The sequence below is a fragment of the Lepisma saccharinum genome, chromosome 20, assembly GCF_977018435.1.
Source record: "Lepisma saccharinum chromosome 20, izLepSacc3.1, whole genome shotgun sequence".
NCBI lineage: Eukaryota > Metazoa > Arthropoda > Insecta > Zygentoma > Lepismatidae > Lepisma > Lepisma saccharinum.
In genome coordinates, this window is record NC_139248.1 from 9,057,187 (window position 1) to 9,072,359 (window position 15,173).

Genomic DNA, 15,173 nt, shown 5'->3' on the forward strand with positions numbered 1-15,173 from the left:
CCACCCCACTGCACCCAAAAATACCTACGTAGCCCCACAAACCATTGACGCATAGCCCCACGAACCATTCATACATAGCCCCACGAACCATTTCCAGTAAGGTTAGGTTAGGTAGGGTCACTATAGGTTACAATAGAGAAAAATTGGTTTCGAAAAAAATATGCGTAGCCCCACACACCATTCTCGCATAGCCCCACGAACCATTGACGCATAGCCCCACGAACCATTGACACATAGCCCCACAAACCATTTGCGGAAACGTACATTCTTCAATTACAAAAACACGTGTTTGGAAACACTGACCAGGATTACGTCATCAGACACAGGCTACATCCACCTGGAAGTAAATGGATGCAAGAGCTTTCGGACATCGGTCACACATTTATATCAAAAAATAGATGATTTACCTGCAAAATTCAATGAACGATGCAAGAAAACTTTTCCCCGAACTTCCACAAGTCTAAAGAAACTGCATTCGGTAAGTAATTTCTCCTGTAAATTTGAAGAAATCCGTTTGTCAGATACGAGAAATTTACCAAAATAATTTATTTTCTGTCCACTTTATTAACAAAACATGAAAGAAAAGGAAGGAAAAAGTTTTTGAAGCATCAAAATGGGGGTAAAAGGTGTTAAAAGATACAGCAAAGTGTGTTCATTTTACTTGATTTCATGTCCTAAAATACATATTTCAAACCATCGGTATGAAAACAGCTATATTTTTGGAAAGGTGTTGCACCTTAAAATCCCTTCCCTAGTTATTATTAATATTCTGTAATAATGCATGTTTTTGATACTTCAAATTTTTTAGAGTCCCTTTGGTGTTTGAATTAAAAAGAGTGCAGTGTACTAGAACTTTTCTTCAACTGAGAAATCACTTACCTTATGGTGTCATCTACATCTCGATCAAAAGCTTTAAATGAAAACACAGGTGTGTTTTCTATGACATTTTCAAGCACTGTAGCTTCAAACTCAATCTCATCAAATACTGGACTTTCATCATTTTTATTTGTCAGCTCAATTTGGAATGTAGTCGAGTCAGATTTTGAATCATTAAATATTTCAATTGCTACTATCTGGAATTTATTAAGAAAAAAATTAATAAAGATATAATATTTTATAGGCAGATTAAGGATTATTTTCTCACCATTATTTATCAATTCATTTTCTTATTGGCACATGAGATTGTACATGGCAGTAGTTGATTTCAGCAAAGAATAATGAATAATACATTTAAGTAACTTGAGAATTTAAAATTTAAAAAATTGATACAAAAAAATTGATTATTTGATTTTTATGATATGGGTACAGCAGCATGTAGGCTATTTTTGTCCGTAATGCAATTTGGGGATAAGACCTATAACTAAAAGAAAATGAGGACAGATGCATAACAAGAAAATAAAATATATTTCTGCTAAAGACTTCCTTACTCAATTTTTAAAACTAATTCATTCATTCATTACTTAACTATTCTGTTTCTGAGGACCAAAATCTCCTTACCCACGTTAAATGCAGTGGCTGTAAAGGGGCACTCAGCACATATGTGGACAATACTCAGGATCACACACAACCCTACAGAGGATTATACTGGCTGTAGCTCCAAAGCCTCGTTAGCCTTCAAGAAGCAGTCGTCAGGGTGTACTTGAAAGTGAGGTTGACTTAATGTTACCTAACAAGAAGGCCAATCACGACAAATCATGTTGAAACATGTCAAAAGAGTTACGGAGATCTAAAAGTGCTGGAATAGTGACTCTCTATTGGTGGCATAGAGAATATCATTCAATACTTGAGCAGGTGCAGCACCTGTGCTGCGTTTCTCACAATAATCAGATTGCAGTGGAGTGTTCGTATCAATACGTATAGTTCAACATCTGTGAATGCACTATTTTCTCGAAAACTTTCAATAGGACAGACAGAAGACTGCCAAGCATGGTTGTTAAAGCTCCAGGAGTTTTATATAAATTCAATTCCAGTCCAGGAGAGAAAATCGGCAAGCGTAAATGGGTTCTGGACAGTAAAAAAACAATATTCAGATCAATTTAAATATGGTCCAGGAATATTTTTTCTGGATCAATTTAAATACAGTCCAGTAACCTATTTTCAATGAAACAACATGCAACTTGAACCAATTTTTAAATTGTGCGAGAAAAAATATTCTTGAACAGTAATCAGCGAATGAATAGGGTATTCTTCGTCCACACTGCTTGATTTGCTGAGGAAAATGTTTGTCCAACCAATTACATGCAACGATACTGAAATGTGGTGATGCTCTATTTCATTGGAACCATATTTGATCACTATTTGGTAGAATCGTTTCAAGATGAAGACACTGTTCATGGGTCAGTCATTGGTACCCATCATGCATCATAACAACTTTCACTCACTATACCTTGTTGGGTACATCCTGTCATGTTTCCCACACTTGCCGATCGTTAGCATTTCTAGCAGAAACCACGCGGCGTTGCTGCTGAAGCTGAGGTCAGGTTGCGCATAAGATATGTGGAAATGCACAAACTCAACACGACACTAATCAACACCATGCTTATAAAACAAGCTTCTTGTAGACAAAAACAAAACACATGGGAGTTAGACCGAAACGTGGCAACAGCGCCTACATAAACACCTTTCTTCTGGCTTCAATTCATTCCTCGCTGCCCTCCAGACTATTTTTTCCTCGTTCTCATTGGCATCGAAACTTTCGAGCAATTGCTAGCACGGGAGACATTACAGATTGTAACAAGCACAGTATAATGTTCCTGAAAAACAAAACAATATTACCCTAATATGTAGTATGTCCAGAATGTAAGTTCCGTTTGCAATTTGTGCTGCAGCAGCACTGTGATTGAGAGCACATGCACGCTGAGTTGTTTGATCCATTGGCAAGGCACAGATGCCAGTTGGAGGAGAGATAGTAGTGCAGACGCTTCACAGTGGGTTGTGATAATGTTCAAGAAAATCAAGATGGCTACTGAGTGTGACGTGCGGCCTGTAATCCAATATTTGAATGCGCGGAATGTGTCAGCAGCTGAAATCCACCATCAGATTGGTGTGGCATATGGGGAACAGATCATGAGTGCCTCAATGGTACAGAGATGCTTGACAGTTCAACTTAGGGTGGAACAATGTGCACGATGAGGAACACAGTGGACGACCATCTGTGGTGGCTGACGAGTTGGTCCATGCAGTGGAAGAGAAGATTACAGAGAACAGATGATTCACCCTGTCAGCACTTTCAGTGCATTTTCCACGCTGCGTCCAACATGCTATTACCAAGGGGTAAAAACACAGTGAAGCACATCACACATCGCACATCGCCAGAAACTCACGGGGACAAGTTTCCGGTAATTCAAAACCATGGAGTTAAATGGGGAAAAACATAGTGGAGCCCCGCTCATTGCGAAAGGTTCCCAGGAATGAACACGGTTTGAACTTGGGTCCCTTGTTTCAAGTGGAAGGCTCTGTGATTGGTCCACTCAAGGTCACTTCTCCCTTTCCTGGAAGACACCCTCCCGTTTCCCCACTTTTTTTTTACAGATTTGTCATTTGCAAGCTTGTGCGATGGTGTTCAAGGTGCCTGTCCGACAGCCAGTTCATTCATTATACCCTGACATTTTTATGGCTTGACCGGGCTTCGTGTGATGTGCAAGGGTCCTTGTGTCTCACCGTGTTCTTACCCTTGGCATCGTTCTACGATACGAGGATACAAAGCATGGTGTCTCATTATGAATAAGCGTCTGAATATTGGTGGCAACTGTGTTTGTCCAAGGTATATACTTCAGTGTGCAATAAAGGTTTCTGTTCCACTACATTTTGTTATTTCTTAATTAGCAAACAGAACTTATATTCTGGATGACCCCTGCACTTCTGTACCATGCTGACTTTTACCTCTAATTCAATTAATTTCCAATCATTATTTTCATAATCCAATAAGTCTGGTTTGATAATAGAAAGAATGAAATTAGCAGTTTGGAAACCAATCGATGGGACAACTGCAAATGCACCTTGCCATTTATTGTCATCATCTTTTATACTGACATTAAATGTTCCATTTGCTCCCTGCAAAGAGAATTAAAGAAAAAAATATTAATAAGTTAGACTAAATACACATAATTGATTGATTGATTTGGTGTTTTAAGTCCACTTTATGCACAGTAAGGCTAATCGGGACTGGACCTACAGTTTAAAGTGGAATCCGAACCACTATGCACCTCCACCGGGTATCGAACCTGGGATCCCTTGATTACAAGGCGACGATACAACCACTGCACCATCGAGGAGGCCTAAATACACATAAAGTGTTTCATCTTCGGCATATTTAATTCTACGGTTAACTTGCACTAGTTCTTGTATTTATAACATAATTATTAACGACAATTTATTTGGATTGGATTTCAAAGTTTTAGTAACAGCTTCAAATTTTTCTTACATACGAATTATACACTTGCATAGGCTAATTATGATGTGAATGTGAATATGGCAGCTTGTAAAATTCCATTGTAAGAGCACAAATTCAGAAGGAAAGTTTTTTAAAGCTTCTTTTTATTTTCTGCCATACATAACAATAACCATTGCAGAAAAACATGCTTTGTTTTAATTTTTATGTTTTATTCTAGTTTCTTATATGTTTTTTAACACATAATTTACATGCCATGTAGAAAAACCTTCTTTTTTATGCGAAATTGCACAACCCTGCCTATACCATTTTAAAGCTTACAAATTGTATGATACACAAGACTTACCGAGTCAGGATCCCTTACGCTGAAATTTGTTAGAGTAATAGATGCAGAACCTTCAAGCAGAGGTAACTTAGGAGGCTCCAGTGTAATAACAGGTGTCATATCATCCAAGTCATTCACAATGATTGTTATAGATTGGCTCAATTTTGAATCTTCATCATTTTCTTCATAGGCTGTAAGTGTCAATGTAAATATATATTTCTGAATTTGATCCACATCTATTGAAGGTACAATGAGTGTGCCAATGCCGTCATTACTCTCTATGTTGAATTCTACCCTTTCATCACCTGTAATAAGTAAGAAACACAAAGTAAATAATAAAAAAGCAATAGCACTGAGCAGATAATACATTGAACCAATACTTATGCCAATACATTTGCTGAACACCATAACCATTTAAATAAGTTCAGGATATTTATAAATTTGAAAAGATTACATATTTTAATTTTATTTTGATTTGCTTTATTTTACTTCCCTTTTTGTGCCCCTTTTGGCTAATTTGTGAAGATGGAGATGAGTGATGACATGATGGACGGACACTCACAAACATCCATACCCAGGCTGGGATTCGAACCTGGGACCCCTAGCATCGCAGATATTTCAGGCAAACTCTACAATATCACTCTAACGGAAATTTCACACCAAAACGACATACAACACATGTCACTTGGGAATGAGCCAATCAACTGCTTCAGAGAGGAGCACCGGAGAAATACATTACGATTATGGAGATATTATTTTATTTGTTCCCTTGTGAACATCCATAAAAAAAACATATGTACGGAAAGAGAGTAGGCTCAAGATTTTGTCACTGGTTGGAAAAGTTGAAATGTCAATTTGGTTAGACGTGACTTAAAGTTGAAGCTGCCTCTCCATAAGGAATATATGGGATCCTGTAAATACTTATTCGTCATATTTTCCACAGATCGTATATGGCTTAATAATCAACTTATAAAACCGCTTCCACTTCAGTTTCTTTCAGTAGCAGTTCACATTGTGACGTTATTGAAATAAATGTCCACCTTCATACGTCCTTTCCCATTTCACTAATAGTTATTGTTATTAATTATCTTTTCTCTTGTACAAATGTTTATTGTTTTTTAATCTTAATTTCTTTAATTTACCTATCACTGATAATGTCAGGATAGTGACTAACCTGCATACTTATCTTGTAAGGGCTGTTACCATGGCAATTACGAGCGTCTTTTGTCTTAACTTGGAAGTTCGGGCTCGGTTTTTTGGAATAGAGTGATCAAGTTGAATTATAATAAGTTTAATTTCTTTGAGTGACATGGATTATATGTTAGGTATAAGTATTCAGTTTGCAATAAGTAAAATAGACTTCCTTTTCTTTAGTGCAAACTTAACTTAGATTTTTATTTGGTTTGAACAACGAAGAGAGATATTACCCCATACCCTGAGAGGCATCACGTGTATACTTTCGAGTCTTTCATGTGAATTTATTATTTGCTCTGCTAGTTAAATCATGTTCTTTTGACCAAAGAACATGTCAACCTGGTGCAAGGACAGATGGATCAGTTTGATATACAAGAAATATGAGAGTTCCATTGTTAAAATAAGTATGTGTAACTATTGATCTAATTTTGTATATTACCCAATTTTTTTTCCTACTAGCCCTTCACCTAACTTCAGAGATACCATCGCTGTCAATGTCTTCCCATGCTGCACATGTGACAACAGGAAACAGTAGCAAAGGATATCACAAGACTACTACACAATGCAATCTCCTGGACAGGTTTAGAACTACTTGAATGAGTGATTCAGTCACATGAGACATTGGACGAGATCTTGAAAACCAGTTAGTCCCACCGAGCAGAATATAGGACCAGATAGCAAGACAGATGGAAACCTACAAAGACCACAAAGGGTTAAAAGTGTTACTTTTTTAAACCCATGCCTCTGTGCCCTTAAAATAATGGTTCTATATTCACAAATTCCATTTTACACACAATGCTGGTGTAAAATTGACGAAAACTTTTCATTTTGCATAATTTCCAGAATTTTTTAACTATGCATAAGTTTTACATGGCCTTTTAATAACCCTCTAAGCCATTGGTTCTCAATCTTCATGAGACCACGCCCAGATAATTTTTTTCTTCTAAAAGTCGATGCCCCAATCCCAAAAATGCTACTTGCCAATAGCTTCTCTAATTTCTTAAAAACTTGCCGCGGGTGAGCACAGCGCTCACTTTAAATTTTAATGAAGTACCATATTAACAGTATTTAAAATATTGGCCTGTGGTGCTCTCTTGCTGACGTTTAGAGATACCATTGTTGTGCAAATAGTGTTGTCAGTGTGAGCACAGAGCTCACATGCAACTGATTACGTTATATATTTTTTTATTTACATTTGTGCGTTATTTAGTCAATAAATCTATCCTATTTCTAGTGAGTTTTCATACCTATTGTTACGTGACTGAACGGCCGTACCCAATGATAAACATATGGGGAAACAGTTGGCAAAAATAACAATAGATGGCAGCGCAAGTGGAAAAAAGGAAAGTAAATTATTAATGAACTAGGAGGAACCAGAAAGTGATTAAAATTAATCGAAACAAATAAAAGAGAATGAGTAATGACTAAATCGTTGTAAATATAGAATGAGAAACATAAAGGAAGTGCAATGATCAACATGATCATCATACGCTGTACATATAGGAGATTAAAGAAGTCAAGTAGCCAATACAAATCTGCGTCTTTTCTGTCTGGCGAGGAGGAAACTTCTCGTTAGAATTTTGGTTGCTCCCCTTGGTGGCACTATATCAATATTTATTGCCCCAAAGCACTACGGTTGCGCTATTTGCATTAGTCACACTGGAACAAAGGCAGCACCGGTATAACCGCAATTCTTGGTTGTCCCTTCAGTTATTATCTCAGTTGTTATCTTGGTGGCGCTATATCAATATTTGTTGCCCTAAAGTACAATGAATATTGATAGTTATATTTGGGCTTCATGCCAAAGAAGAAGTTAATCCTATCATAAGAAGAAAGAAGAAGAAGTTAATCTTTCTGTATAAGAAGAGGGAAGAAGTAGTTAATCTTTCCAGAAAAGAAATAAGAAGTTAACCTTTCCATAGAAGAAGAAATTACCTATCCATAGAAGAAGATAATCTTTCCAAAGTAGAAAGAAGAAAATTTCTGTAAAAAATGTTAATGCCTATAATCGCTGTATCGCAGAAGTTTCAGAATATATATTTCCTTTATTTATATCCATTGGCATATATCGCTGCTGTTTGATTTGTGTTCCAAAGAAAAGAACCCATAACCCTAGAGATTAGCCGTGGTATACAGAGTGCACCCAAAACAGAAGTAGCACTATATGTTCTTGTCGTGTTAATAGAAAATTCGAAAAGCGTTGCAGTGATTTTATATCATATCAGACTTCTGGAGATTAGATGGAACTACCTCAGAGGAACATGCGCTTTTTGTTAACGCTGAGACCTGTTGGCTTCGACGATGTATACTACACTGTTTGAAAACAAATAAACATTTTGAAACAAAAATGTAATGAATAAGAAGGATTATAATAAACAGATCATTACAAGTACAAAAAATAAATCTAAAAAAATTAAAATACGGTGAAATATGCCTGAAAAGCAAGGGTGAGTGCCACACTCAACCATGACCGGTGACATGACTACAGCGAGCGTGACCAATCCCAGGTTAATATATACTCTTGAAATTAAATATTAATAAATTTTAATATAATAATGAGTAATAGTCTGATTATATAGAAATAGGTTTAAATTAGTTGTCAACACTGGATCTAAGGAAACCTTGTTGTTTTGTCAGACCAATGTGCTCATTTTCATTTTCGTCAACATAAAAAATTGCAATCAAGATATTCCCACAAACAAAATATTTGTAAGTGGAAATTCCTGCTTAGATGACAAATTTCAGGCAAACCTTGCTCGATTCGGTATAATCGATAGCAGGGCCTGGTACCACAGATCAGAAAATTAATTCCAACACTCATACCACTGGTATTGGCTAATACCGATACATTGGTATCGGCTTAGTCCTAGTGAATACAGTATAACCCAGCATATGCAAAAGCCTTGCTTAAAGATCACTTTCAGCTAATAAAACATTAATTTGATTAGTCTTAAAACAAACTAGGGCAAGTCAAAGTTATCCACACTTTCACCATAACTTTCTTTAGGTTAGCCACACTGCCACATGCTGAAAGGTGGCTGAGGTTTTATCTTAATTGCTCCATGTTTCTTTCTTTTGTTACAGAGTAAACATGGCCACTCCACTGGCAGTGTGCACCAAGGAAAAACAGAGATCAATTATCTGAAGCTTGTTGTGGATGATTTTGCATGCACAACCATGACTAAAAGCGAGGTGCTCAGAATTTTCGAAAGGGGGAGGGTATGTATACTTTTTTAGTAGTCTTTTTGCAGTCTTATCCTGCCTTTGACATTCTTTTCTTTTAGGAATACTGGACCTAAGGGGGGGGGGGTGCCCCCTGGGGACATCACTGCTGACTAATTTGCAGAGAACATCCCACTTTCATCGACCAGTCGTTTCATCAGAATCATCTTTCGAGCCTGTTAAATCCGTATCAATCCCTAAGATTGTATGTTTATTTTATCTAAGTCTCTGAACGCTTCATGTTGACCAGGGCATTCACTTGTTTTTCTCAGCTGTCTCAAGCCTCTTAGGCATGTTTTCAATGCATTGTGTTGTGCCATGCAAACCTCCTGAGCATTCAGGAAACAGGTAATACTTCTGGTTATAGAGTCAGCGGTTTGCATGGTAGCAATTATAATAAACACGATTCGGCATGGAGGAAGAGCTCGATGGCCTGGTAATATAGAGGTGAGACAAGCTAAGCTGAGAGGGGACTGACTTTTGGGATTGAGTGGAGAGAGAGAGAAGGTGGTCAGCAAGGCAGTAGGTCAGAAGTGGAAGGACGCTTTGGTCAGCATAGTGGAGAAGCTTACAGAGGACTTTGCTTATTTTCATTCAGCTAAAGACTTCAGATAGACAGGTAATTATCCTAACACCCAGCCATGATTCAGGTTCAACGGTTCAGAAAACCCAACGAGTAACCATTGTCTTTTCTGTAGTCTAGTTCTTTAGTGTGACTTTGTACCTTTCACATTGCCAAGCGATAACTCGTCATGTCAATGACGAGTGGTCTCATCAAGAGGATGAATGATGAGTAGTTTACATCACCCCATCAATTAACTGGTTAACCTTCTAGGTACTCTTAAGATCCCACGAACTTTAAGGTTCGTTACGAATCTTCCCTTCTGTCCATCATTTTTAAACCTCTCGATCCACTCACACACACTTCTATACAGTACAGCATTGTCTCCATATTGTACTGAAAGCATGCAATAAATTTCAGCCCCTGAACACCTTCAGACCAGAGAACTCAGATCACTGATCTCTGTTCTTCCCTGGTGCACACTGCCAGTGGAGTAGCCATGTTTACCTGTTACAAAAGAAATCAAAATGGAGCAATTAATATGAAACCTCGGCCATGTAACCACACGAGTACCACCTTTTCTCTCGCAAGTGCTGAAGGCAGTGTGGCCAGCCTAAAGAAAGTTATGGTGAAAGTGTGAATAATTTTTTACTTGCCTAGTATATCTGAAATCATGTTAACATACCGTCATCAACTTCGACTTTGTACATAATGGTAGCATTTTGTTCTCTGTCTCCATCAAGTGCTATGTACGTGAAATTGGCCTGGAATAAAACAAATAAGAAATAAATAACTTCCAATACAAAGCATAATTATAAAAAAATTGCATGCACATATACACTGATATCTTGTTTCAATCAAATATATAATGGTATGAGCACATCAATATACGAAGCACAAGCAAAAAGTTAGTTAAAGTTACCTAGATCTTTTTGTCTACAAGAGATGAAAGTTAATGGCAACACTGGTTATAATTCTGATTCATAGTCACTGTAATGTTTTGACATGGCAGTTGTTGTTCGTCCATCATCAGTCACGAATGATGCTGCATTCAGTGTAAGTAGCAGCCAAACTGAAATTCACCCATTGACTTGTTTCTGAGGAGAGGAAAGTATAATTTGGCTAAAACACATCACAAATTTAATGATGTATATGGTGACAAAGCAATTTCATGCCAGGCAAGTCACACATCAAAAGGTCACAAAACCTTACTGAAAAAAAATACAAGTATTGGGTGTGGGTATTGGCAGATTTAGTGGGTTTTGGGAAGCACAGGAGCATGTGCCTCCAAAAGCAATGACTGACTATTTGTAAAAGTTCAATAATAAAATAATAATAATAATAATAAAAAGTACACACACATGTATTCTAATATTTCAAAAGAAACACATTCAAAACAATTTTTGTTTCTTTCTCGACAGACCTCTCCTCTCTAATATCCCAAATGTCTCCTGATATCTAGATAAGTTCCATTTCAATTGACCTATACAGGGAGTCCCAAAAATGTACACACTTTTACAGCACATAAGTCGCTAAATTTTCATTATTTTGTGATGAAAAATTTACTTACTTGGGTCTCTTCATCCACTGTTTCCATAGGAGAAATTGTTTTCCAATAAGGAATCATATCTGGCTCATCGACAACTTTAACAAACATGCTGGTGGATGCATTGAATATGGAATCCTGTTATAAAAAGGAGAACTGTGAATGTTATTTCCTCAACATTTCAACAAATATCTTGTTTTCTGCAAAAGTATTGCTAGGTGTTACCAACTGATACTTTCTGATACCACCATTGTCATTGACCAATACTAATTTGATACCAATGCATAGATATGGACTCAGCACTAATTGATATTCGTGTAGTATTCAGAAACAACCAATGCTTAACTTTATTCTGATTAAATATTTACAGTTGAGACTGCTTCATAGGTAACGCTTTTTTTGCGTAATTATACATAATACGTTTTATACGTAAATTACTGTAGATCCTGGCAAAATATAATTTAAAACCATGTTAATTAAACCCCATTTGTACATAATGCATTTATATGTAATTTGGTGTTATACGTACAGCTTTTCATAAAATACAGTTGATTTGTATGTAACCAAGCTACAACAATGCCACATAAGAATAGATTTTTTGTCGTTACAAAATCACAAGGAGAGTTTCAAATATGAAACAGGTGGGCATGGCAGCAGCTGGTCTCGAGTTGCGAGAAAGAGAAGTGCAGGGTGGCAGTGTCACAGAAAAGGCAAGGAGAGCATGAAATCAAAGGAGAAAGATTTGCTGCAATTGTTCAGATCATGAGATGCATTTTCTTTAGTAAGTACACACATTAAAAAGATGTCAATAGCTGACCTTTCAAGTGTTCTACAATAAAAAAGAACAGTGGCTCCTCCAGTGAACGTTTTCAATAGTTACTGGTTGGCCATGGAAAACAGAAAGAGGAAATGTTACACACTTGACCAGAAAGTAAAATTTATACTGGAATTGGATGCTAATCCATGTAAATTCAATAATTGAACAATTTGTAAATTTTCTTAGTGACAATACTATTATGTGAGATTAGTGAAAAGATGTTTAAGTTCAGTGTGAAAAATTCTAGTTCACTAAAACTATAGTGTCTACTGTAGAATTTCAGTGTCTATGTTCACTAATAAAGTGGCAAATCTAATGTATTCAAGAATCAAACTTTTAGATTCGTTAATTTACCACTTTATGGCAGAAATAACCTGCATTATACTGTACCTTGTTCCTCAAAATAGATACAATTACAGTAATTAATGATGATATGACATGGTATCACAGTTGTACGTATTATTTTCTCTTCACCTTGACATATGTATAAATCAGGTTCAATGGTTAATATTATATTTAGTTCTTTAGGGAGGATGGAAATTCATGTCAAATTTATAATAATTACCTCACAGAAGAACTAATCTCATAATATTGACAAGCAAGAGGTATCTTGTCCCTTTAATTTCTTTAGAAGGTTGCCATTCAGTATAAAGTTTGCACTTAGCAACTATTGTATCTTTTAACTAGGGCTGAACCGATACCAATGCTGATGTATCGGGTATCAGATGATACCACCGATATCGGTATCAGAAAGTATCGGTTAGATCTTATTTACCTATATGGTGTACACAAAGTGTCTGACACATTTCAAATATTAATAAATTAGAAACAAATGAAGATAAAAATAAACTGGTGGCAATGATAGATAAATCCAAAATGTTTTATGTTCTGTATCAGTACACAGTGGAGTAGCAACATATAGCGAGTCTCTAGTCAAGATTAGAATGCGAGGCCCCCGACGCCCATTCAGGCACATATCCAGAGGGGGGCTTGGGGGGCTCGAGACCCCTCTGAAATTTTTCGATTTACACTAGATAAAATGAGGTTCTTGGCTTGTGTGTGTGAAATAAAATATTGTGATTATAATTTAAGGAGAAATATAATTAACGAGGAAAGGTGGAGAATATTCTAGAACCCTGAAAGATAACCCTGTTATTGATAATATTGTATGTAAACTTTTCTTGCTCTTTCGGTGTTGTCGCAACGAACTTGAGCATTATTTAAAGATTTGTCAGCATTTGGAAGTTGCACAACAAAGCACTGTTGAAGGTAGCGCCATGAGTCGGGCGATTCGTTGCATTACTACAAAAAAAAAAGTGTGGAACATTCCAGAATATAATATGGATATAAATACGCAGATTCAATTTCACAGTTGGTCTGTACAACAGAATAATTCAATAAGACTTCACAAGTAAGTGTGACAGTCCATTAGTGATCAGTTAGTGTCCATTGACAGTTTTATAAGATGTAGAGATTCGGGGGAAAAGAGGACTAGTGACACATTTTCCTGGAAAGTGCTGAAGTCTACCACTATTAGTACAAGTTCGGGTCCAAAGCTGAAGACATTGCCGATAGTGTAGTGCTAGTTTTGGGTCATGAGCAGTGACGTGCACTGAGGAGTAGCTAGTCTAGCAGAGATAGATCAATCAATCTCACATCTATAATAATTTTCAAATCACAATATTTATTGTCTTGTTAAAGCCACAGTTCATATGCAACACTTTCTTTTTCACGTGCTTGTTGTCCCTTGGTGTGATCCGCGGGCAAAACTGGCCTAGCTCGCTTTTCTTCCGCCATACCAGTTCCAGGTAGAAACGGTCGCCTGAAGGAAAAGGGAAGATTTCTGCCTCTAACTCCTTTGTCCCCTTGCCCCCGCTGCAATGGTTGAAAGCCCGTGGTTTCAGGTCCCCCAGTCTATCTCCTATAGGACAGATAGGGGGTTGGTTTCCCTTGATTCTTTGTAAATCCTCTAAAGAACTCAAGGGAAAATTTTCTGCAGTACTTACGTACAGTATGTTCTCTGTATTTACAGAACCTTATGGGATGTAGTTTTATTATTTATGAAATGGGAACGTATTATGTGCAGACAATGATGTTATGCTTTCTTTCTTTCTTTATTTTTTTTTTCAAATGTGGAATATATACTGCTGGACAATGAAAACCGGACACTTTAATATTTGACATCTGAATTGCAATAACAGCTCGCAGGTATATTACAGAATGTTCGGCAGATCATGTAGTACCATATGCACCATTCATAGGCTCGGACTTTGTTTATGCATTCATACTTAATTCAGTTTCTGCAACATTTAGTTAGCCCTTGTACCAGAGCTTTTATCGACCCATTGCGTTATCACAAAAAATGCAAGTGTCCGGGTTTTTTTGTCCAGCAGTATATAATGATTAAATTACAAATATTTTCAGGCTCTCTCTCACTCTAGTAGTGCTTTATTCAAATATACTAATCTTTTGGCCTCCAATGGATGTATTTATTTGGGCAAGAGAATGCACGTTCATATTGTTGTTGGTTTGGTTTATTTTACTTCGCTTTTCTGCCACATTTCGTTATCGCGAAAATGAGGATGAGTGATGATATGATGAAATTGATGAAGGGACCTCGAACAATCCAGGCCAGGATTCGAACTTGTGATGACCGTGCATTCTTGTTCCTGTGTTGTACTCTGCAGTGAATAATGAAGTAATTTGAAATGAAAAATGTATCTCAGAACTCAAGAAGCCAAATGAATATTATTGAAAAACTACAAAAAGTGTGTTTTGTTACCTGTTTTGTTTCTGTGCATAAAGTGGACTTAAAACACCAAATCAACCAACCGTGGGGGAGTGGTTATCACAGCACGCTACAACACCAGGAGTTCCGGGTATGAACCCCGACGTGGGCATGGGTGTTCTTTGTGTTTGTCACTTAATTTATTTATCGTATCATCTTCGCAATTAACCAAATATGAGAAAAAAGCTGCGCTAAGTAACAAAAATCAAGTCAAATCATTGATTGATTGCTTGATTTGGTTTATTTTACTTCGCTTCTCTGCCACTTTTGGCTAATCGCGAAGATGATACACTATAATTGATGAATATGCATGGTCAAGCCGAGATTCG

The 15,173-nt window shown here is 36.9% G+C and overlaps 1 protein-coding gene across 1 annotated transcript in view; it reads right to left on the minus strand.

Moving 5' to 3' along the window:
- The window catches only part of LOC146003703 (cadherin-AgCad1-like), a 161,658-nt gene that overhangs the window by 135,580 nt on the left and 10,905 nt on the right, over positions 1 to 15,173 (minus strand). The window contains exons 3-7 of the mRNA XM_083142086.1: positions 11,264 to 11,377; positions 10,379 to 10,457; positions 4,737 to 5,020; positions 3,883 to 4,053; positions 880 to 1,073 (exon numbers count right to left, since the gene is read on the minus strand). Of these exons, the coding sequence (XP_082998212.1) occupies positions 880 to 1,073; positions 3,883 to 4,053; positions 4,737 to 5,020; positions 10,379 to 10,457; positions 11,264 to 11,377 (842 nt within the window). The remainder of the gene's footprint in view (positions 1 to 879; positions 1,074 to 3,882; positions 4,054 to 4,736; positions 5,021 to 10,378; positions 10,458 to 11,263; positions 11,378 to 15,173) is intronic.